Consider the following 22,755-nt stretch of genomic DNA (forward strand, 5'->3'; position numbering starts at 1 on the left):
AGTATGAGAAACTGAACTGACTCTAAACAAAAGCTCTTAATTCAAATATTACAATGACAGCAGGTAGATAACAGTGATTGGCATTTCTTTCCATCAGCCCAAAAATAATGTGTTCAGACTGCTAAAGCTCGATAGATTGGCAGGTGAGATACAGCAGTTTTACTGTGTAGTAAAATAATAGTAGAGAAATGATGATGATCTCATAAGGATGTTGGAAATAATTCTTCAAGGAGCTTATATATTTTATTGGTTTTCATATTAGATGACATGAATCATACTAAGCATAGAGACCTAGGCTCCAAAAGCGATGTCCACAAAGTTGTTATTGTAAATACTTCACAAAATTTTATTTGGGCAAGTAACACTTCATCGTTTTAAAAGTCAAAAAAAGAAGTCAGGATTCCATCTCTTATGTTCATTAGAGTCATGTGGTTCCACTGTAATTAAGTGATGACTCAGATCAGACTGGCTGAGGTGACTGTAAACATCTCTTAAGTATTTCAAATTTTGCTGAAGAAGAAGCAAAAGTGCCATAGTAAACACTCAAAACTGAAGCAACGTGGTATTGTGATGGTATCGCATGTAAAACATCTCGAGCACTTAGAAATTATTTCCTACTTTGCCAGAGTAATTCAAATATATGAAGTGAGGAAGAGACCTTATCTATGAAATTTGAAAGACTACATGCAATGCTGTGTTTAAGAAATATTAATAGTATTAAGCGTGCAAAATTATGCTTCTCCAGTTTCAGTATTAGCAGCTGTTCCTGGTAGTTTGAAATAAAATGCAAATTGATCATTTCATAAAATCTATTTTTTTCCTTTTACATGGTGAACAAATGAAAAGGGGTTGACACAGGTACCAGTTTATTAGACTGATATTTGACCAGGTTGCATGCATTCATTTTAAAAGGTACACCAAATGGACATAGAAATTATTAACCAACCTCCTGCTCAGGTATCCGTGCTAATTTTAATGTGGGTACTCAAGGATTAGTGTTCTGTGTGGGTAAAGGGACAAAACCGTGGATTCAAAGAACAATTACATTGTTAAATTTACCCTGGAAATCATAATTCTTTTTCCAGAATACCATGACAGATTCTACAATCCTCTTGGAGGACGTACAAAAGATGAAAGACAAAGGAGAAATAGCACAGGCGTATATTGGACTGAAGGAGACAAACAGGTACAATTTCTCTTTCTTTGATTTATGATCCATTGGGGTCTGCTGTGGCACACTGCATATATAGTATTCAGTAAGCTCCATCCATGTAAGTCTGAATACCTAGAGAACACTTATGGTTGGAGTTATAATTTAATTTGATTAATAAAATTGCTATGTGCAATATTTGAAAGGATTAGAAAACAATGGGGAAATGCAAAGTCAAGCTTCCTGTTTTTACATCTTCTTAGCCTTTAATTGCTACCTTGCTCAGACTGGGCAGCATTCCCCATGCTGGTTTGTTACCTTTTGTCCAGTAGTGGTCACAATAGTCTGTTGCAATACATTTGTTGTAACAGCATGAAATGCTGTAACCAGTTGGGCTAACACCGAGAACTGAATTTCATCCTTAAGAAGAAATACTTGTAAACAAGAGAAGTAATTTGCTAACTTGTTTTAAAGCATTTTTTTTTCTCTTTTATAGTAACTGTAATTTAGTGTGTAATGTTCTTAACATGTCATCTCATCACCATCACATATCTCTCTTGTATTTTTTTAAACACTTTTCTTGAAAGGCAATCTCCCCAGGACTATCATATGCTGAATGAGGACGGAGAACTTTGGCTGGTTTATGAAGGGTTAAAACAAGCCAACAGGTTACAGACTTCTCAGAATGTTTTTTTTTTCTTCATTTGCATCTTCTTTTCTAGCTAACTGTACCCCTTGCTATGGGTTTGCTTTAGCTACAGTATTTCTATTGCTTTAACAGAAAAAAATTCATCACAAATATTATACAAATTGAAGTTTCCTCAAACTTAGTCCCCAAACCTTTTGACTTGTGAAGTTTTATCATTTAAAAAGTTAAGATGGCACAACAATTCAAACATAATTAATAAGGATACTTGCACAAAACTAGACTAGAATACCAGAAGCTCCACAACTGGAAAAGATTTGTAGCCGTGTATTACTTGTCAGCCTTTACACTGAGTATCAAAATTAATGTCCCTTACAGTTTTTCAGCCTAAAGCACCACAATCATTTTAGTAACTATAAAACTATTGTTTTCTTCTATTCTTCTCCCACTTCTCTCCGTGCCAGATTGAGAATGTAAGACACCAAATAACCAACATACAAAAGTAATCTTTAGTTCATCGTGGCACTGCTCAAGCCGCAGCGCAATCACTGCAGTCTGTGCGCAAACTGCATGCTGGCCGTGTCATGGGCGAGATTTACCTTGTTAGAAAATGCAGTTCTGGCTCTAGGAGCATGTCTGTGTCCCATATCCATACACGTGTCCCAGGGTTCCAAAATGGTTCCTAGCCCTGCACTGGCAACTAATTCAGTAGATCAGCAGTGCTGATCTTCAGTACACACATTCGTTAGCAGTAACTACAGAAGGAGGTATTTTGCAACGAATGCTACTAACTAAAGTCTTTCCTTTTCTTGTGCTAACAAATTCTACACCTAATATTGTTCTGTAAGCTTGCAAAAATCTTACTTAGAGCAAGGGTTCTGCAGAGCAGGATGTGAGAGTGTTTGCTCTGCGCCTCGTGTTTCTTGTCCTAGCACTGTAGAGACAAGAAGCTTTATATTAAATAGCAGAGCAACGCAGGTAAATGACTGTTTGCCCCTGCGTGCTTGATCAGTCTAGTTACTAATAAATGTGCCTGCCTTATGCATATTTAAACCCTGAAAGATTGTCTAATTGAACACTAGTGGTCACTAGTAATATCACTTCCTCTGTGTGTGTATGTACGAAGTGATGAGTCAGAGCACCTGGACGGTGCCTTGCAAGCAGGAGTAGATCCCCACAGCGCTGCTTGGAAGGAGGCTGGTACACATCATCCTCATTTCACACAAGAAGAGTTTGAGACGTGATGTGCCCAAGGGGGAAAGAGTGAGTCAGTGGTGAGAATAATGTAGAGCTCCCGGATCCCAATCTTCAGTTTGGTTCTGTTAACATTCATGTGCTCCTGACAACCCTCTGCACAATGTTGGTTTTAATGTAAAAAGAAAGATTATTTATGTGCATTTGCACTAAATGGTTTCTGAACAGAGTTAAAAGATTTTCCTTTGTTAGTATTGCAGGGTCCTAGCTTCAGCAAAGATGTGTCTGCTTCGTCGTGCACGGTTTGTTTGATTTGATTCGAGGTAAAATAAAACCTCTTTAAAGCCCCTTTAAAAGCAGTGACAGTCTGTAAAGATTTAGCATTACCTTTATTGTCCTGTGTTCTCAGTGGCATCATACACAGTATACGTTCAATCACAAAGGAAATGCAAAGCAGTGTCACAATTAGTTTCTCTCCACTTTTTGATCATGCAATGTTAATTTAATTAGAAGGCATACTGAAGGGTTTAAAGAGTACTCTGCCTTTTTCATTTTCCTTTGCAAGCCATGGCTAATTGTTCCTGAGCAGCAGCTAAAGCTTTACACTCCCTCTGAGAACTGGGGATGTAACTTTCTGAGTGTGTTCACGCAACTGTTGCTCAACTTCTTTAGGCTGCTGGAGTCTCAGCTTCAGTCACAGAAGAAGAGCCACGAGAACGAACTGGAGTCGCTGCGAGGTGAGATCCAAAGTCTGAAGGAAGAAAACAATCGCCAGCAGCAGCTCCTAGCGCAGAATCTGCAGCTACCTCCAGAGGCCCGCATTGAAGCCAGTCTGCAACATGAGATAACCCGGCTGACTAATGAGAACTTGGTAAGGGAGACAGTGCTGCAGGAGCAGGCTAGGGGACTTACAGGCTGGCTGTGCCTGTAAGCTCCCATCAGCTCTTAGATGGCAACCTCCTGCAAAAAAATTGCATGGGTGCTGTGGTGTTTCTATAGATAAGCTAATGGGAGAGAGAGGCTTATCATTGCTGATGAGGCAAGGATGTTTCATGAAGTTTGTGGCATGGAGAAAGCTCGTGGATCCCGGCTTTCGACTGATGAGGTTAATCATCACTGAATAGCATATTAATATCCAGGAAAATCATAAAAAATGTTAGTGCCAAGTAGTGATGTTTCCTCTGAAATGTATTAGTTTATTTTGTTAAAAAACTCTGCTGTAGTTCTTAATGTCACTTTTCTTTCCCTCCTCCCTGCCTGAAGCTACAGAGATAATCCACTGTGTTACGAGCTCCAGCTATTCAGTATGCTCTCGAGAAAGAAATAGTTCCAGAAAAAGAAACTTGGTTAGAAGTCATGTAACTAGTAATTGGTATTCCTTGTTTACTGCACAACATTTTCAAATGAAGGAAAGATCGGGTGAAACCCCTTCCCTTTCCCCACAAAGAAGTATGTTCATCATTTGCAGGCTAGTTCATTTCTAGGGAAATTTTCCGGAGAGGCCTGTCTTGGAATATCATTAGCTTATCAGTGTTAACTGGTAAAGGGAACCATGCTACTTCACGAAGGAAAATTCTAGTGAGTGCCATTGCTTCCTCTAAACAAGCCAAGGTGTAGTCTTTCCTGCATGTAACAAAAGTTATCATTGTTGGGCTCTTGTCTTCGTACCAAAGGTTTTGAGGAAAGCATCAGGTAACTCAGGTAATAGATGTTGGAAAACTGATTGAAAATGTAAGTTTGCCTCAGCAGCAGCTGTCTCCCACTGGCAAAGGTAAATGGTGAATGTTTCCGTCTCTGACAGCTACCTCCTGCTCCTTAGTCATACGATTTTTAGCCTTTTTTCCTCCAGAGACCTACTCATCACATTCTGTGTTCCCAAGACAACACACAGTCATGTAATTACATCCCAGAGGAGTTCTCTTTATTCTCAAATATAGAGAATGCAATTTTACTTGTTAAATATAGACTCATTCCTTACTATTTCACTTCTGATGTTTTGAGTATTGCAAGTCTGCTCCAAGTTGGGTATATGCTCCTTTTCCCCTCCTTGCCCTAGAGTGGAAATAATTTACAGGCTTTCCAGCTGTGATATTAGAATTGCAGTATTCACTGCAATCTCATCTTAATTAGCAAAAGAAAAGGTCTTGTCCAGGTTCTCACGAAGGTTATATTCTGAGCTCTCACAGTATTAGTATTGCCTATTTTTAAAAGATCTGACTGTTCGGCAAGTCATCTACATCAGCTTCTCTCTGGGAGAGGCTACCGTGAACACCACAACTAAGGACTAGGCTACCTAAAAGCTAGAGATTCTTGATCTTGTTATAATCTGATTTAATTTATATAGTGTTTACTGAAATATCAGACTCTCAAAGGGAGGGGGAAAAAAATCCTGTACCTATTTTTACAGTTTTATGAGGAGTTGTATGCAGATGATCCCAAGAAGTATCAATCGTACCGGATTTCACTTTACAAACGGATGATTGTATGTAGATCATGTGAATCCTGTTTCTCTGTTGTCTCTTCGCTATTTCTGGAGCACTAATTGAAAAGCAGGCTGCCGCCCTTTCTCCCTTTCAAAGGAAATCCCCTGCAGAGAGCTTCACGATGCCAATTACTTCCCTCACTGCTTTTTTGTTAGTCTTAGTGTCCTCTGTGTAATCTGTGTCTCTTTTTGATGCACAGTTTTGTTACTAATACAAGTCTTGCACTGTGAGCAAAGCAGTTTCTTTTTGTATACTACTCAATACTGCCCTGAAAAAGAGGTATATGATGCAAAAGATGGTCAATTTTCAGAACCACTCTTTGCTTTAAAACTTTGATATATTTAAATTCAGTTCAGCAAAGTAGAGACCTGACCACACAGATACTTTTCAAGGTGAATAATGCCTGCAGTCCCATCACAACCTGAGTTTGTTCATAGATCTCTTTACAGTGCTGATCTGGAATGAATAAATCTATCAGAATCAAAAGATATAACCTTTTAATATTTTTCAAAAATGCAATATATGAAGGATAAAATTGGAAATAATATTTCCATAATAATCAAAGGTAGCACCATATGTAAACTTGAAAGAATATAATTTATGAGATTCTAAAGCTTAATGAGATGTGAAATCTCACCATAGATAGAACTTTATTCCTCCTCACATGTGTGTTGTTCAGAAATCATACCACTTCACTGATAAATTTGAAACAGTCTGTTGAACTTACATGTATTTTTTTATTAATTTCAGAGAAATTGTTACATCTGACAATTAAGTATATCATGTCATTAACAGGGTTTCTGCTGTAAGATTGAGCACTGCTTTGATTGTGAAGCATGGCCTTGATTCTGTTCTTTCAGCAGGCCTAGTATCTTAGTACTCAAGTGTATTATATGAGGTTGTAAACCCTTTAGTACGTGATTAGGAACAATCTGTGCCTAATTCTAAGTTGTTGCCCATGCTGCACTAATGTTTTTCCGTACTTTAGGAGAGGTGTAGTTTCCCAGATTATGCTTTTGGTGCAGGGAGCTCATGGTCCCTTATGTCCTTACCTGTGCCATGAAGAATCACCCTTGTGAAAGAGCATTTTTCTTCTAAGCTGCTTTACAGCTCTTAAACTGGAATGGCTTTCAGGTTTTTTGAGCTTGAGGTTTTGCTTCCTTTAGAAAGACTTCCCCTGGTTTACTTACATAATTATTTTATGAATGCACTACCATAGGTCACAGAATTGTTCAGATAGATTTCTGGGGAGTATTCCTTTGAAATAAAAATACAAGTTTCTTGCAAGAGCAGGACATTTGGGTGCTAGGTGTTGTTCAGGTACAGAATAAAAAGAGGTAAGGTGTAAGGAGATGTGATGACAGCAAGCAATAGAGAAATGGGAGAGCTTCACAAGGAATGTCGTATATTTGGATGTTTGATTTTGGTAAATTTGAGTGCAAGTTGTGGTCTTTCTACAGATATCTCTCTTACCATCTTATAAAAAGGATAGGTTGGAATAATGAGTCAGTCCTGAAGGCATGAATAAATGATGCAGAAATACAGGCTAGCTGTTAAATAATAATTATTTCCATGAGGCATTTGGAAGAGCAAGGAGGAAGCATTAGGGAGATGTGTTTGCAGCAAAATGTCTTCTGCCATAAGAACTGACCTAGTTCTGAGTGTCTGCAGAATATACCTGCCTAAGAGCTTTGCCTTTGTCGTGCTGCACATAACTTAATAATATTTGCAATATTTGGCTTGTCTTGTAGGCAGCGTACCAGCTTGCAAACCTCAGCCAGAGGATGGCACCACTGTTCAGCTTTCCTCACTGTCTTGCAATTCTAACAGCACTGATTTATCTCTGTCACCATTATGGGATTTTTCTCATATCTTACTCTTTCTCTCATTTTAATTTACAGGATTTAATGGAGCAGCTTGAAAAGCAAGACAAAACTGTTCGCAAGTTAAAGAAACAGTTGAAAGTATTTGCTAAGAAGATCGGTGAACTTGAAGGTACTTTTATGTTTTGAGAGAAAGATTTTGGTTTACTTCTAGTGATCCCTTTTTCATATCTATCCGTTTTAGCAGTCGGGAGTGCATGAGGTCTTCAGTAGCATTAGCCTCTGTTAAATGATTCCAGAAACAGGAGATATGCTCAGAGCTCTGTGTGTTCCTTCATAAACCTTTAGAAGATTTGTCACATTTTGAAGTGATGAGTAGAGCAGAGTGATGTTTCTGTGAAGACAGAAAACATTTGAACATAAAGGAATGTTACCTGGGCTGTTTGTGTACTGAAAGACAGTATCTGTTTTTGTCAAGACAAAAGCAATACTAAATATGAACCAGGCAGAAATAATTTACCCAGTTTTCCTTTGAATTTGAATTTCTCTATCACTGGAGGCAAGAATGCTGAGGCTGTCTTTCTCTGCTTGAGGTTTCCTTTTGGAGCTGCTGGCCAAACCTGAATATGAGAATGCTGAGATACGGACTAAGCTAATTTTATTTTTATGACCATCAGTATGAATTTTCTTAGGATCTTAGGACTGGTGAACTGAGAGCTTATTATGTCTCTGCATAAGTAAAGTAATTTTAATTGCTAAAAGCAGTTAGTAATGTTATTAAGTTGAAGTATGAATTTGTTTTTTAAATAATCCTGGTCCTAATCTTTCAGAAGTTTTTTATGGTCTTCTGCTTTTTCCAGAAGCAAGCTTACTGCCTAATGAGTTGTTTTATTGAGTGCTGAGTTTGAAATCAGTGACTGTGTAGCTGTGTTTCAGTGTTTGAAAAGAACAGGGATATGAAGTTAAACCTGGATTAACAGGAGTATATTATCCTTTAGTTAGTGGGAGCTCTTCTTGAGCTCCAGTTTGGATTTCTGCATTTTCTATCCCATTTGACAGGTGCACACGTTTAGCACACTTGCAGGATGTGCAGTAGTTTGTAATTGCGTGCAGCTGGGAGGGCTGTGGGAACAGGATGTAACTTTCATGGGATGAAGCTGAGTTCTGCTTTTCGAAAACAAACATGCAACCTAATCAGGTGGAGTGTAGGTGTTGAATGTGATACTGTGAGGCACTGTATGCAACAAGGTGGATATTTCATCCTTTTGAAAGGTTACTCTACGTTTGTTTTTTAAAAAATCTTTTGATATTGTTTGGTTACTGCTGTGGACAAGACCGCAGTAGTATTCATACACAATACAGAGTGGGCGAATGTTTCTGAAAACATAGTTTTGTCTGTGTTTATTCCCCATTTTACTTAGAAAGGTGTAGTTGGTCTGGCTGGGATGGAGTTGACTTGCTTCATACAGCCTGTGTGATGCTGTATTTTGGATTTGTGGCTAAAAACAGTGTTGGTGACACACCAGTGTTTTGGCTGTTGCTGAGCAGAGCTTGCACAGTGTCAAGGTTTTCTCTTTCTTCCCACTCTGCCCTCTCAATAAGCTGAGTGGTGGGAGGGCACACAAGCCCACAGCCAGGACAGCTGACCCAGGCTGGCCAAAGGAATAGTCCATATTCCACAGCACCTAATGTCAGGAGCAGAAGAGGGGTTTTTTTAGAGGCTGGCTGGGTGTTGGTCCCGCTGTGCAGGGTTGTGAGTGATTGCCTTTGCTTTGCTTCCCCTCACCTTGTCCTGCTCCTTCCTTCTCATATTAAACTGTCTTTATCTCAACCCATAAGTTGTTGCACATTTGCTTGTAATGTTCTCTACCCTGTCCTGCTGGAGCCAGTGTTGTACGTGCTTGGTTGCTGGTTGAGGTAAACCTACCACAACAGGCAACAAACATCAGGCATGAACAATACAGGCATCTTGCAGAACAATTAACAGTGACCCTTGCAGTATTAATGTGGGATTAAGTAATTAATGGCTATCACTTTGCCTTTATGCTTTTCTATGATAAAATCCAGAAAATCAGCAGTAAATTTGTATTAATGGATACTATTCGCACACTTAAACCCATCTTCAAAGGAAGAATGCCACCCCAAGATACATTTATCAACAGTCTTTTTTTTATTTGGAGTTTTGTTGTTAAGTTTTATCCTGAACCAAAGAAAATATTTCTTACTTTTATATGCTGGTGTTCTTCCTTAGAAATGTCATATTTTCCTCTGGTATGCATTGGTTTCACTGAAAAATATATAATTCCTTCTCATTTCCCCTCTGAAGTGGGCCAGATGGAGAACATATCACCTGGACAAATCATTGATGAACCTATTCGTCCAGTTAACATTCCACGGAAAGAAAAGGACTTCCAAGGGATGTTAGAATATAAGAAGGAGGATGAACAAAAACTTGTCAAGAATCTTATTTTAGGTAAGCATCTTTCTCATTTGTAGCCTGCTCTGCTCCCAGACACTCTGAAAAATGAATGATAAGAACACAGAATTTGCATTATGAAATTAATAGCTTATTTTGGTTTTGACAGTGTTCAGTTTATCTACAATTCCTAAATGTCTATTGTAATCTAATCATCCTTCCTGATGAGTATAGTACGTATTAATGTGTCTGCATATTTTTTAGCAGGCAGTTACATTTTTTTATTCTGTTCTGATATTTTGCCAAGGAAGTGGCTCTTCTTAGTTTTGTTCTTAGTTTTCACTGGCCATATCTAGATATGTACATACTATTAACTGGGGAGGTTGTGATTACCTCATATAACATCTCCCAATGACTTTATACATAACAAAATAATGTGTGTTTGTTTTTCCCAAGAGCTGAAACCACGTGGAGTAGCTGTCAACCTGATTCCAGGACTACCAGCATATATTTTATTCATGTGTGTACGCCATGCGGATTACCTTAATGATGACCAAAAAGTGCGGTCTTTGTTGACTTCCACTATCAATGGTATCAAAAAAGTGTTGAAGGTTAGCTAATTTGCTTTGTTTAGAAAAATGTTAATTTAGAATTTGCTTTTGATTTTATGTTAGAGGAGTGAGGAAAAGGCTTTCAATGAATCGTCTCTGGATTTCTGATGAGTAAACTCCTCCCACTGAAGTCACAAAAAAGTTGCCTTAACAAGCAACAAATTACATTGATAGCATTTTATCCATATAATACCACAGATGCTTTGAATTAGTGGAAAACGAACTACCTTCTTTTTATTTTGAATAGTCTTCCTTCTGTGAAGCCATGCTTACGGAGTTTTGGATGTAGTCAAAGTTTGCATAGTGAGTCTTTGTTAATCTTCTCAAGAACACTTAATCAAAATGTTTCATTTGCGGGTTTGGTTCACAGATTTCCTCATTTGCTTCACCTACAGATAATGCTGACGATAAGATGTTACTGCCTAAAGTCTTTGCAACGAGTTTAGGAGAGTTTAGGCCAGGGGTATCTTGAAGGCATTATTAAAACACAAATATGCTTTATGCTTCATGGAGTCATTTAGTTTTTAAATAAGACAGATGTGCTTAACAGCCAAACATTTAATTAAGCTACATGTTTTGAAAAAATGTATAGCTAACAATCCTGCAGGAGCTCAGATGCTCGTAGAAATTTTTGGATGTTTTTAAGTGAATGGAGTGCATGCTATAGAGCCCTAGAAATTTTAATTACTCACCATATGCTAGATCTTGTGTTCTTTGGTGAGGAGGGTTTGGTTTTCTGTTTTGTTTTCCATATCAGGCTGCCAAAATGGTTACGATGTAGCTGACATTCATCAAAACTGAATTGTTTTCTGTTCTTCCTGCTGGCTCTGCATCATTCCCATCCTCCTTGTTGAGCTCTTCACAAGAGTCCTTGTGCCACAGAATGGGTGTTTTGGGAATACAGTCACAGTGCCCTGTGATTTCTGCACAGAGTGGTTAGGATGGGTCTGTAAAACACAGAAAATTCATATTTGTGAAGGAAATCATATTTGGAAAGTTCTTGAAAAGTACTATAGAAAACAGGGAGGGTGTTTAATGGTATTTTGAAAAAAAAACACCCTTGCTTTTGTAATATATTACTGAAATACACAAAGTTTTGCAAAATATCAGAGTAGCTACAAGAAACTGGATTTTAAGTGTTTAATTTTTTATGTAACATCTTATTATTTTATTCCTCCTACCAGTCTTTATTGAAATATGTTTGGTTTTATCTTTAGAAAAGAGGTGATGACTTCGAAACAGTATCCTTCTGGCTATCTAACACCTGCCGATTTTTGCACTGTTTGAAGCAGTATAGCGGAGAAGAGGTAAGCAGTGCTCCTACTCTGGTTTCTTTTACTCTACAATACTGTTGTGAGCACTACTCTGTAACGAATTTCTTTCTATCTCAAAATCTAATCAAAGTCTCTTAAAACGGCTACACTTTTTGGAATGGTGGTAAGGACATCAGTAGAAAGCACGGGGAGAGAAGATGTGAACCAGCTTCCCTTTATTGCAGGCTGGGGGCCCAGAGGCTTAGGTGGCATTGCGATCCTGAAAGTGCCAACTCAGATTAAGTAGAAGAATCTGGCTGCTACTATTATGTTGTTTATTCATTATTGTATTCTCTGCACTTCCTGTGAAAAAGGCTGTATTAAGCCCTTTGACCATGGTATGGCAGATGAAAATACATTTGGGAGCTGTGGTATGCCTAGCTCTTTTTTCAAACTTAACTGAACTTTTGGCTCTAAATGCCCATACTGGAGTGGGAGGGAAGTATCTCACCTGCCAGAAAGTTGGCAGAGTTTGTTCCTGGGTCAGGTGCTTGAAGTCAAGTCAAGGAAGCAGATGTTGCACAAATAGCAATTGAAAAGCAAGTCCTAGCATTATCCACACTCAGAAGAAGTTCCAAATTAAAGTTTTGAAGGGCTGTGACTATTATTTTGAAAGTATTATTTGTCGGTTGCTTGAAAAAATACTAATACTGGGTTTGTGTAATATTTTTGTATTCCATCGAAGCATTCATTTATGTTATTTTATGAATTCAGGGGTTTATGAAGCATAACACACCTCGTCAAAATGAACACTGCCTCACTAATTTTGATTTAGCTGAATACAGACAAGTACTGAGTGACTTGGCTATTCAGATCTACCAACAACTTGTTCGAGTGTTGGAAAACATTCTGCAACCAATGATCGGTAAGGCAAAGATGAATTCTTTAAATTTCACAGCGTAGTACCAAAAGGAAAATTGTGATGGTAATAATATACTCTGTCTTGCGTTTCTTCCTAACCAGCAGAGTTTCATTAGTAGTTCTTGTGGTATTCTGTTTATAGACTACAAGGGCTGCGCTGGACAGGTTGGATTAGACTGACTGTGGCTGGTTCTTCTGGCAATGAAAGAATTAATTGATATACCTTATTCATGCTTGTCATAAATCAGGTATTTACAGAAAGAAGCTGTCAGGAGAGTGTGGTACTTGTTGCCCTGTCTGTTGGGAAGTATCCCATGGAAAAATCAGATTGTAATTACGTGAGAACTCATAATTAAAATGAATATGAAGGAAAATGGTTGGTTGTTATTATGGACAGCAATCAGCAATGAAATAGCTAGCAGTGGTGAAGCTCACATTCAGAAAGATTCTTTTCATTTTTCTTGGCAGACAATACTCTCACACAAATTTTCATTCTGATCACAATACTTAGAAGAATGGAACAGCTCTTTGTTTGCTGACTGCTGCTCATATGACCATGGGAGGCAGAAAAGATTTTGCTGAGCTAGAGTTAGACTTCCCTTTCAAGCACACATGCTGGAATCTACTTTGTAAAAACCCTGTTAAGTTTAGGTTTTGCAGAACATAGTGGGGCACAGAATTGCTGGAAATCATGGTAAAGTGTGGCTGGCAGAAAGGCCAGCCTGTTCTTTCTGTGTAAATACTGTTTTGCTGTCTTCCACAATATGCTTGCATATCAGCAGTTTTCAGTTGTCATAATAATGTTGTCAATCAAATGCAGTTTCAGGAATGCTGGAGCATGAGACTATCCAAGGTGTCTCAGGGGTGAAACCAACAGGGCTGCGGAAGAGGACATCCAGCATTGCTGATGAAGGAACCTACACCTTAGACTCCATTATTCGGCAGCTGAACTCTTTCCATTCAGTCATGTGCCAGCACGGAATGGATCCAGAGCTGATCAAGCAGGTTGTCAAGCAGATGTTCTATATCATTGGGGCTGTAACACTGAATAATCTTCTCCTGCGCAAGGACATGTGCTCATGGAGCAAAGGAATGCAAATAAGGTGGGAGAGCTCACATTATACTTTTCTTGAATGTGCTGCTAGAAATCTCAGTGAACTTTTGACACTGCTGAACATCATTTTGATGGAATTAGCAGATACATTTTGAATATTTATTTTTCCGCACACAGACAGTTGCAGATGCTGTTAACTGATTCTGTGAGGTTCAGTTAAAATGAGCTTTTTGGTTAACTTGGGCCAAATCCTACATGGCTTTCAAGGAAATGCAGTAGAAGCAAAAGTATTTCATCCTCAAGTAGGAATCAGAACTGTAGGTGAACTTTCAGAGAAGAAGAGCAAACATGCCTGCTGTGTTTTGTGTATGCCGGTGGTGTAGTGGATACCTGCTGTGTTCATCCACACTGCGTCCTATGGTAAAGCCAACTTATCCTGTTCGTGCATTTGGCATCAGCTGTCCAGTGCATTCTGCTGGCATATGCCAGCAAATTTAGCCAAGGCATTCCAGTCCCTCAAGTAACCTTGAAAAGCCTTGCTATACATTTGCATGGGCAAAATCTCTTTTGCCTTTCTTCATACACTCATCCCATTCTTGCAATTAAAAGGAATAGAAACAAATGGGAAAAGCTAGTTAGTGGAAGCTTTCGGCCATAGTTTCTAACTGTTTTGAAAATCAAAATTTCCTGCTTTAATCAGAAGGAAACATTATGAAGACAAAATTACAAGAAATGACAAATGTGAAGGAAAAACACATAAGGAAACACTCAGCAAGAGAAACTGCACGTGCTTTTGATTTAGTTGTAATCAAGCATTAGTGTCTTGATACTTTTACCTCTTCGTACAGATACAATGTGAGTCAACTGGAAGAATGGCTACGTGATAAAAACTTGATGAATAGTGGGGCTAAAGAAACATTGGAACCCCTCATCCAGGCCGCACAGCTGTTGCAAGTAAAAAAGAAAACGGATGAAGATGCAGAAGCCATTTGTTCAATGTGTAATGCACTGACTACTGCCCAGGTAAGCAAACTCTCATTGTCTGTTCTGCTGTCACAGAGAAGTTCTCTGCTCTGTTGGTCCTTACAGTGGGTGCCTGCACTGCTGTCACACATGGATCAAAGATTTCTTTCTTCATTTTGCATTAGTACAGCCAAAACAGATTAAGTTGGAGGGGTTAAAAAAGGACCAGCCCTTTCTGAGGTCTGATGTTCAAAATAAGTTTTGAAAAAATGAGAGGAAGCTCAATAGATGGTGTGGTGTGTAGTACTATACCTAGTCTCTCAGTTTGTGAAAATCCTTAGAGAAAACTCTTCACTCAAAGGTGTCTCTGTACTCCAGACAGCTGTGCCTAGGATAATAGGAAATGATCTTTCTGCCGTCAGAGTTAGTATCCAGTTAAGTTAATGGACAATTCACACAGAGCTGTTGTTTCAGGGTCTGCAAACAAAAGTTTTAAGTTACTATACCTATTAGCCTCAGAAGGCTGAACCAAGAGTATCTCAGTCAACAGCTGAAAACTTCTCTTTAAGAAAGCTTAGATTTTGTACAGATAAGTTGCACTTCTTCTTAAGCCTTGCTACATTTGCATAGAGCTGGTGCGGGAATAAATGGATCCAATTACTTATCATTTGATTTTTCCATAGTTTGGTATTTTCCACACGCATGTTAGAATTTAGAGTTTCTATGTCCAAAGAACACATGTTCTGAAGGAGGCAGTCGTATTAACACAGCATTAAGCAGATGATGGAATTCTGTATGAGTCCATAAAGCAAAAAATACTTGTAAATAATTTTCTTGTTAAAAAAGCTAATTTTGAAAGTGTATTATTAGTAACCATGGGTGTGTCTGTTGATTCGTCAGTAAAATGAACTTAAGGATGCTTGTTCCTCTTCACAGATTGTAAAAGTTCTGAATTTGTATACTCCAGTTAATGAGTTTGAAGAAAGAGTCTTGGTATCATTTATACGAACAATACAGGTATGCCTATATCTTTTCATAAAAAATCATATTACTTTTTCTAAGAACCCCTCTGATAAGCCACAATAGCTTGTGTCATGAGATACCTTCAGGAATCTGAACTAGGCTTTTAGCTGCCATTTTTTAGCTATGTTAAAAAGGTGATGTCAGCCTTAACATTTTAAGCAATCACAATTTACTGCCTCCAGACTTGCATGAGAATGTTAGTATCCCTGTCAGTATGTATGAGCTTTTTGGAAGGTGAGAGCTTTTTGTACTTGTACATCTTTGTGTATGTAAATACACTTGTATGCCAACTTTTCAAGTCGTAATATTTATATATGCAAATTACTTTTGTCAGACCTGTGTCTGCATGAGAAGTTCCAGCTGCTTTGAAACCCAAAGCCTATGTTCATTCCAAAGTTTTCCATTTAGCCCTTCCAGTTTTATATATATTGATGAAAATGAAATGTTTTGAAAACTCCAAAGAAAAGCAGCCAGTAGAGCGAAATAAAAGAAACAAAGATGATCTTTCTGGTCTGTTAGAAATTGAATTACGTTACTAGCAGGATAATATGCAAAGGGAGATTGGGAAGGCAGAACTGAGATAAAACTGTAATTCTACTTGCTGAAAAGATGCAGTTACCAGATAGTGGGTAAATTCTTCCTTTTGCAGGGAATCTAAGTATCTTCAGATTGCATTGTAAGGGGAATATTCGCAGAACCAAAAATGACGGAAGTAACTACAGTATACTGGCACAGTTGTTGCAGACGCACTGTGTCAATTTAGCTTAGAGTGTTTGTACATGTGTATCTGTAAGCACAGATGAAATACTCCTCTTTGCAAGATGATTATTATCATTGAGGTGGCTAAATGCTGATGTAATCCTTCTCATCTTTGCAGATGCGTCTTCGAGACAGGAAGGACTCTCCCCAGTTGCTCATGGATGCTAAACACATCTTTCCTGTTACTTTTCCATTTAATCCATCCTCTCTGGCATTAGAAACCATTCAGATCCCAGCCAGCTTGGGCCTAGGCTTCATATCACGTGTCTGATCCCAATGTACCGTCAGTGTTAGATGGAGAATCAGTTGCCCGATATCCTGATATCTTTACCCATTAAAACATAGTGAGCCACTGAAAACATGTTTTCTGAACAGTCTACATATGCCCAGATCGATAGTAAAAGTAGGTGGAAAACTACATAACAGCACCAGAAATGGAAGGCTAATAGAAAGATGTGCATTTGTGTTCAGTCATTGCATTTATGAGGACGTCATTGATTCATACATTTCCAGAATATGGAAATCAGGCTTGGACAAATATTGTGTCTTCAGCTGTCTAGAGACATTTTTAGTTCTTTAGTAACATATTTAAATAGTGTAAATTAAACTCCATATGTAATCTTCTCATAGGCAGGGACCAACAGGGACAGTCACAGTCCTGAATGTGGAAGACTTGAAAGTTAGGCATTTTGTAGTAGAATACACAGTCACTTGGGAGCCTGTTACATTTAATTTGTAAAAACTGGAATGGAGAAACACAAACTGGCAATATATAAAATTATTTCTTAAACCACTTCTGTATTTATGTCAGTTTGACATAAATTCTAGTGATAAGTCGTATAGCTTACTATATGCTATAACTTAGGTGTTCATTTGTTAGTACTGTGGTTTACCAAGCATATGGAATCGCTGCTGCATATTGTGTTCTTTTAACTGTATGACAGTATCATACTAAGCACTAAAAATAAGGCATTTTGGGTTTTGTTGTCAACCTTATTTACAGTCCAATGCAATCTGTTATTTTAACTGGATTTTTGCAAATGGTATAACACCTGTAGAGGAAAATGGTAACTAAGCACAAGTAGCACACTGGAAATTACATGTTTAGTTATTTTTAAAAGTAGTTAGCTAAAAATACAGAATCTTGAAGCAAGTTATCATATGTCAATAAAGATTTTAGTATTTATTTAAATTTTGTAGTCTGTCTAATGTTCTTCTTTGTTTGCAGACCCCAGAGATGACAGTGTGTATTTTAAGTATAATCTCTTCTGTTTTGATGCCACTTTAAAAAAAGAAAATTCGTATTCTCTCATATTGGAATTTGAGAGGAAAAACTTTGACAGAAAATTTCTGCAGTAGCCCAAGGCTCTCGTTCTTTGAAAGGTTGATTAACAAGAACGTTAAGTAGGTTTTGACTATGATGCTGTCATTTGACTATGATTCATTCTGATTTAATGGTTGGAGATCCAGAGTGCGTAATGAGAAGCTGAGTTATTTTGGATATTGCACATCTTACTGGAAAGATTCTTCTGTCTCACACATCTGGGATCTGCTATATAGAATTCACATTTCACAATGTGCAATGTAAGCGCAGAAGCCTTGCTTAAGATTCCAATTCTGAACTTTTTAAAACAGGTAGTTTGTGGTGTATGGCTCAAGTATACTTGTAAAAAAAAAGCCACACACATTACTCAATTGCATAGTGCAATATTTTTTATGCATTGTAATAATTAGCAACTTAGTGTTAACATTAATTCCTTTTAAAATATTGAGAAATAATCTAGAGGTACACTATTAGACTATTTGGTACTAATCTGTTTGCCTGAAAACCCACAAAAAAAAATAATTTGTTAAGCAGACTGAAACATATCAGTTATGTTTTACTTGAGAGGTAGACATGCTCTTTGTATGGTTGCTAACATGGGTAGTAAAAACAACCTAAACTTTTGTCAATGTCATTTTAAGATGCTCATGTCATCTTATTTTCAAATGTATATGCTGCATATTATGTTTGATGCATCATGCCAGTACTTCCAGGAACGTAATACTGCATTGTGTAAATGTTTTGGATGATCTTTGCTAAATGATTTAAATTGTTTTCCTGTGCATGGTATACCAAACGCTCTTTTTTTCAAATGTTACTTGATTTCTGAAACTACAGCTGCTGTTAAGTGGCTCCAAATAAGGTATAATGTAGTTTTCAGACTCTTAGGGGTACTGTACTTGTGAGAATGTAATGGGGAAGCCTTCACATCCAGTAACAAGATTAGGAAAGAAAATATATGAGAACATGCTGACCTACAGGTTTTTTTCTCCTATTGAAAAACAAACAATTGGCATTACAGTATGTTCATACTGTAGATCAGGAAATGTATCCACTACTTAAGCATTAGTGTTTAAAATGTATGCCTAAATGTATTTTTGTTTATTTTTAAAGTTTGTTTACCTGTAAAAAGCCTTATTGTATCTTGTTTCCTTAAAAAAGTAGTATTTAGTAATTTATAGGTATTATCCTTAAACTCAGTGGTTTGACTGGTATTACTTTTATATCACATTAAAAGTATATGCTGCTTGACATGTTTTAAAGGAAACTATTTTTAAGTTGGAATAGATGTGTAGTTGCTAATTCATCTAACATTTTACATGGCAGTATTTTACGTGCACTTTTCAGAAGTAAAATTTTAGTGTCAGTGTGTAATATATCTTTCACCTTAGGACTAATATCTCTTTAACCATGGAATATTATGCAGAATTATTTCAACAACTTTTTTTTTTTTCCTTTGAATCATTGTTATGCTCTTTTAATGTGGACATATCTTTTATATTTTAATTTATTATCTATTGATATGATAGATTTTATCAGATGCTGGAAAAATACTTGTCGATGACCCCTTAGAATTACATACAGTTATTCTAGAGATTTTGCACAATAATTACCTCATTCAGTTTGGTGTATTTTTATTCCAGTGATCATTTTATTCTGATGTTTAAGACGCAGTCTTCTATCCAAATTTTGAAAAATTGCTTCTCAGACTTCAGTTTGGGATGGAACGTGAAAGTGCTTAAATCCGTTAAATGTGATTAATCTATTCTGCCTATCACAGGAAAAAAAATAGGATCAGCTTCAGTGTTGAAAAGTAGCTGATATCCAATAACATTTGTTCCCAACTTGGAAACACCAGCATTTGCAGTTTGAAGGTCTGTGTAATTTGTGATTTAAACTGAATACATTTCAAATACCGTACAAAAACTATGAGTAAACACTTGTTTTTTTAAAGATGCTGATACTTAATGTGATAAATAAAAGCCTTTAAACATAGGTTTTCACTCGATGCCACTACAGTACATAGATGAAAACCAAAACATTGTCAGAATGACCTGAGCTCTGATCTGTTGTAGTGTCTGATGTTGTAATTAGTAAATGTATGCATCATAAAAACTGTAGCCTAATAGCTATCACTGGAAAATGTCCGAATAAAAATACGACTGTAAGATTTGCTCCAGACTTTTTTGTTTGCTGGGATGGTTGGTTGGCTGTTCATGAACTGCGTGCTGATACAGGCCCCGGGGATCGGGCGGGATCCCTCTGCCCTGGTGGCAGGCAGCATGGTGACTGCCGAGGGAGCTGGTGGAATCTGAGGGCTGTGTAAACACACACCCAGGTGTAAACCCTGCGCCCTGACCGCTCGCCATATGTGACAATACTTTGACATAAACCGCCTTCTGGCAGGGTGTTTTGTCACCAAATGTTAATGGTTACTGAAACAAGAAGATGTGCAGTTTGCTAAAGCATCGCCGCCCGCCAAAGAGCAGCACTGTGCCTGTTCCAACCTTACTCCTCTGGATATTTAAATATAATAGCTGTCGGTGCCCTAAGCTTACTAAGTTCATTGAGTTGCTTATTGTTACCTAAGTGTTGGAGAAACTCCTCCGTGCTGCCTTACAGGCAGGTGACGTTTCTGTTCCTCCCCCCTGGGCCAGCGGTGGCTCCCCGGGGGTCCTGCCGGCAGCTGCAGTGGCCATTACCCCCGGCCCCTACGGATGCACCCACGGTGCCGGCTTGGGCAGCACGGGCACGGGGACCGTGCCTCGCCCCCGCGGCACCCGGGGACCTGCCCGCAGCCGGCGAGGAGCGCCCTGAGGGGGCCGCGGGGCGCCCCAGCCCTGCCGGGGCGGGGAGCCGCCTGCCTCCCCCGCGGGGCAGCGCCGTGACCGGGCGGGACCGGCCCGCGATCCGGGCCGCTTCCCCACGCCCCGGGGGTGGTGGCCGGGGGCGGGCCGCGGTGCCGCGGCCACCTGCCCCCCGCGGAACCGGCCGCAGCACGCCTGTCCCCGCGGGCGGCCAGCGCGGCCGCAGCTCTGCCCCATGGCGCTGGCTGAGCTCTACACGCAGGTGAGCGGGGCGGGGGGCGCGCCTGAGGGGAGGCGGGGGGCGGCCCTGAGGGGAGGCGGGGGCGCGCCTGAGGGGAGGCGGGGGCGGCCCTGAGGGGAGGCGGGGGCGCGCCTGAGGGGAGGCGGGGGAGGCCCTGAGGGGAGGCGGGGGCGCGCCTGAGGGGAGGCGGGGGCGGCCCTGAGGGGAGGCGGGGGCCGCTCTCCCGCGCCCCTGAGGGGCGGTGGCCGCCCCGTGAGGGAGAGGCGAAGGGGCGAGCGGGCCGGTAATGCTAGGCTGGCCGGGGCGGTAGGTGCTTTCTGGGGCCGCGGCTTCAGCGCTCTCTGTGGCCCCACCGGTGCCACGGAGCGGGATGGCTGGTGTGGGCCTGGCGGAGGGCCCGCGTCCACGGCACCGGGCAGCTGAGCCAGGCACACCTGCGGGGCCGGGACGTCCCGGGGCTTCGTGGGCAAGTGCTGCTGCCTTTTGAGGGAAACACTTCTTTTTGGAGACTTTTGGCCTTCAGGTGTAGGTCCCTGATGTGCTAGCCAGCGATTAGGCAATCTTAAAAGTTTTAACAGCACGGCCCTGGCCACTTAATGGCGGAGTGCTGGCTCTTTTTGCTATGCAAATATTGGGTACGTTGGGCAGAACTTGGCACTAAAGCAAAGATTCTGCCTCCTTACTGTGGCTGCTGTATTTTTTTTTTCTTCACAATTTCCCCCAATTTTCCTGTAGTCACCGGAGTGTTGTGATGTATAATTTCTTTGCTTAGCTTTCAATAACAAAAATAACATGCATCTATTACTAATTTATAAGCCCGTAGCTCCTCTATTGTGAAAACAGCTGCCATAATGCACCCCTGTCCAGCCCGGTGCTGCCATGGTGTGTGTTCATCTTGTGGGTCGATGCTACGCTCAGAGCAGCTGGAAGAACAAATGTGTTTTTTTAAAAAAAGCAGGAATAATATTGAGGCAGGTGAAGGGGAGGAAGGAGCATGGGTGTAACTGGATACGAAACGCGCAAACTTTTCTGTTTACTTGTGAGGCAGGGCTTGGAGAAGGCGGACTTCAGCCAGCTGGGCACATTTGCCAACGGAGGCTCCTGGAACCGCAGGGACCTTTTCTAAAGAATCAGTACTTCCATCACGCGCTTCTTCCTCCCTTTCTTGTCCGTGACCTAGTGCAGTTCGCTTTCTTAAGTGGGAACGCACTGTGTGCCCCTGAGGCTATTCAACGGTGATATTCTTGGCTCACATAGAATAATGGCAGATAAAGAATTGAGTTTAACAGCTGTGAATCAATAAGTATTTTTTAGAAACCAGGAAATCAGCGTAGTGTAGGAATGACACAAAAGTGAATTTATACTTTGATACACATGGAAAAAGCAAAAACCAATTTAATTTAGCCATGCCTTTCATTTGCCTATTAAATGGTATTTGTGAGGCTGGGGTTTTCTCCCTTTGATCGGATAGATGGGTCCTAGTGCTTTGGGGTTGTTTAGAAAAGGTCTTTGTGATTTTGGATAGTGGGTGAAAAAATGCCATCGTGCTGAAGGCACCAGCAAAGAGGTATGAAAGCGGCTGCGGTTTTGGTTAGTGTTTATCACCTGATGCACATGCCAGGTTGACCAGAAAAGTCAGTCTCCACCCTCAGAGATACTGAAAACTGAACTGGAGAGGTCACTGAGGAACCCAAGCTAACTTGCAGGACATCCCTGTGAAAGTCCCTCTTATGCTAAATTGTTTGGTGTTGGTCCTCAGAGTTGAGAAAGCTGGGTTGAAGTGCAGTGCAGTTTGTAGGGACCACTGTGGGCACCCACCATTGGTCGTGTGTTCAGTAGGGTTCTCAGGGGGGAGACCCTCATGTTCTGAGGATCTGCTGGAGCTTCCAGGGCTTCCTCCAAATTAGAGAGGAAAAAAGTCATTTGTGCCAGAAACAACAGTTGCAACACCAGAATGAGAAGGTATACGAGTCCTCCAGGGTATCTGTGGGTGTGCTAATGCTGCAGGAAGTCCTTGACTAATGTTAGTTTTTCAAGTGATCAGGTGCAGAGGTTCTCATGGGTTTATTTAAACACAGTTGGTTTCA

The 22,755-nt window shown here is 39.9% G+C and overlaps 2 protein-coding genes across 12 annotated transcripts in view; both read left to right on the top strand.

Moving 5' to 3' along the window:
* The window catches only part of MYO5A (myosin VA), a 105,515-nt gene extending 85,727 nt beyond the window's left edge, over nt 1-19,788 (top strand). For 3 of the 11 annotated variants that reach the window (XM_080395054.1, XM_080395046.1, XM_080395045.1), the window contains 13 exons: nt 1,086-1,186; nt 1,738-1,818; nt 3,663-3,861; nt 5,398-5,472; nt 7,375-7,468; nt 9,623-9,769; nt 10,169-10,323; nt 11,541-11,630; nt 12,351-12,501; nt 13,318-13,600; nt 14,400-14,574; nt 15,451-15,531; nt 16,415-19,788. In XM_080395054.1, coding sequence (XP_080251180.1) covers nt 1,086-1,186; nt 1,738-1,818; nt 3,663-3,861; nt 5,398-5,472; nt 7,375-7,468; nt 9,623-9,769; nt 10,169-10,323; nt 11,541-11,630; nt 12,351-12,501; nt 13,318-13,600; nt 14,400-14,574; nt 15,451-15,531; nt 16,415-16,567 — 1,785 coding nt within the window. In that variant the 3' untranslated portion in view covers nt 16,568-19,788. The remainder of the gene's footprint in view (nt 1-1,085; nt 1,187-1,737; nt 1,819-3,662; nt 3,862-5,397; nt 5,473-7,374; nt 7,469-9,622; nt 9,770-10,168; nt 10,324-11,540; nt 11,631-12,350; nt 12,502-13,317; nt 13,601-14,399; nt 14,575-15,450; nt 15,532-16,414) is intronic. The other 8 variants (XM_080395044.1, XM_080395047.1, XM_080395048.1 and 5 more) reach the window with 4 other exon arrangements.
* A 90-nt stretch (nt 19,789-19,878) lies between these two features.
* The window catches only part of MYO5C (myosin VC), a 37,880-nt gene continuing 35,003 nt past the window's right edge, over nt 19,879-22,755 (top strand). Inside the window, exon 1 of the mRNA XM_080395055.1 lies at nt 19,879-20,689. Within this exon, the coding sequence (XP_080251181.1) occupies nt 20,663-20,689 (27 nt within the window). The 5' untranslated portion in view covers nt 19,879-20,662. The remainder of the gene's footprint in view (nt 20,690-22,755) is intronic.

The sequence above is a fragment of the Falco punctatus genome (assembly GCF_963210335.1).
Source record: "Falco punctatus genome assembly, chromosome: 7".
NCBI lineage: Eukaryota > Metazoa > Chordata > Aves > Falconiformes > Falconidae > Falco > Falco punctatus.